General features: G+C 41.1%; 1 protein-coding gene across 1 annotated transcript; it reads right to left on the reverse strand.

Moving 5' to 3' along the window:
* Positions 1-441: 441 nt before the first annotated feature.
* Positions 442-1017, reverse strand: LOC138887439 (uncharacterized). Its single transcript, XM_070169194.1, has one exon. The coding sequence runs from the start codon at positions 1015-1017 to the stop codon at positions 442-444; it is 576 nt and encodes a 191-aa protein (XP_070025295.1).
* Positions 1018-1925: the final 908 nt, after the last annotated feature.

Raw genomic sequence — 1925 nt, forward strand, 5'->3', positions numbered from 1 at the left:
TTGGTATGATGTCATCCATGCCCCAGGCAGAGAAAGGCCCGGGTGAAATTGTTGTATTGAGTTCGTTGGGCGGTACTCGTATTATATCAGCATGTACCTAGCATTGGTAGCACTTTTGAACATATTTGGTGCAGTATGTCTCCATAGTTATCCAGAAATACCCCGCCCTTAATATCTTCTTGGCCAGAACGAAACTGATCATGTGAGGTCCGCAAGTTTCGGTGTGTATTTCTTCGAGCAGTCTATATACCTCCTTGGCATCGACACATCACAACAATCCCAAATTAGGAGTACTCCTATGAAGAATTCCTCCACTCCGAAAGAAGTGGTTGGCCAATCTTCGAAGCATGCGCTTCTGGGTGTGTGTGGCATTTTTGGGTATTCCCCCTTCTTCAGATACTCCTTGATATCATGGAACCATGGATTTCAATCAAACACTTCTTAAACATGGACACAATAAGCTGGCTGCTTAAGAATCTCAATCAAGATAGGATTGATGAAATTCTTGTCTGGATGTTGTATCATGGAAGACAAGGTAGCCAATGCATCTACGAACTCGTTCTGAATCCTTGGAACGTGTTTAAATTTTATCTTTGTGAACCTCTTGATCAAGTCTTGTACACAATGCAAGCGCAGCAATATTTTAGTGTTCTTGGTAGCCCACTCTCCAAGTACTTGGTGCACCAGTAGATCTAAATCTCCAATCACCATCAACTCCGGAATATTCATGTCAATGGAAAATCTGAGTCCCAAGATACAAGCCTCATATTCTGCCATATTGTTGGTGCATGGGAAATTGAGCTTTGTGGATACCAGATAATGTTGACCGGTTTCTGATACTAAAACAACTCCAATGCCCACTCCCTTGAAGTTGGTTGCTTCTTCAAAAAATATCCTCCAACCATCATATATTTCGGCAATATCTTCACCTATAAATGACACTTCCTCATCGGGAAAATACATCTTCAATGGTTCGTATTCTCCGTTTAGGGGATTCTCTACCAATTGATCAGCCATTGCTTGCCCCTTGACTGCTTTAAAAGTACATAGATGATGTCGAACTCACTTTGCAATATCTGCCACTTTGCTAACTTACCCATAGGCATGGGTTTCTGAAAGATGTATTTTAGTGGATCCATCCTTGATATGAGATATATAGTATATGCGCAGAAGTAACGTCTCAATTTTTGGGCTATCCATGTCAAAGAACAATAGTTGCGATCCAACAAAGAGTACCGGGCCTCGTAAGGTGTTAATTTATTACTCAGATAATATATTGCCTGCTCTTTCCTCCCGGTTTCATCATCTTTCCCCAGAACGCAACCAAAGGCTCCATCCAAAATGGACAGATAAAGTAGCAGAGCTCTTCTTGGCTCTGGCCGGACCAACACGGGCGGTTTAGACAAGTACTACTTAATTTTGTCGAAAGCCTTCTAACATCCTTCAGTCCAGATCGTCGCAGCATCTTAAAGATCAAATCACATATCACCATTGACTGTGCTATAAAATGGCTAATATAATTGAGGCGTCCCAAAAAATGCATCACATCCTTCTTGTTCTTTGGCACCATTGACTGTGCTATGAAATGGCTAATATAATTGAGGCGTCCCAGAAAACGCATCACATCCTTCTTGTTGTTTGGCGGTGGAAACTCCTAAAAAGCTTTGATTTTTGATGAGTCTATCTCAATACCACGACGACTAACAATGAAGTCTAACAACTTCCTAGCAGGGACTCCGAAAGCACATTTTTCCGGATTCAATTTCAAATTGTATTTTTAAAGCCGGTCGAAAAACTTCTTCAGGTCTACTGTGTGATCTGAACTTCTCTTAGATTTGACGATAACATCATCCACATACACCTTTATTTATTTATGCATCATGTTATGGAAAAGAGTCATCATGGCCCTCATGTAGGTACTCCAG

The sequence above is a fragment of the Nicotiana sylvestris genome, chromosome 3 (assembly GCF_000393655.2).
Source record: "Nicotiana sylvestris chromosome 3, ASM39365v2, whole genome shotgun sequence".
In the NCBI taxonomy this organism is placed as follows: Eukaryota; Viridiplantae; Streptophyta; class Magnoliopsida; order Solanales; family Solanaceae; genus Nicotiana; species Nicotiana sylvestris.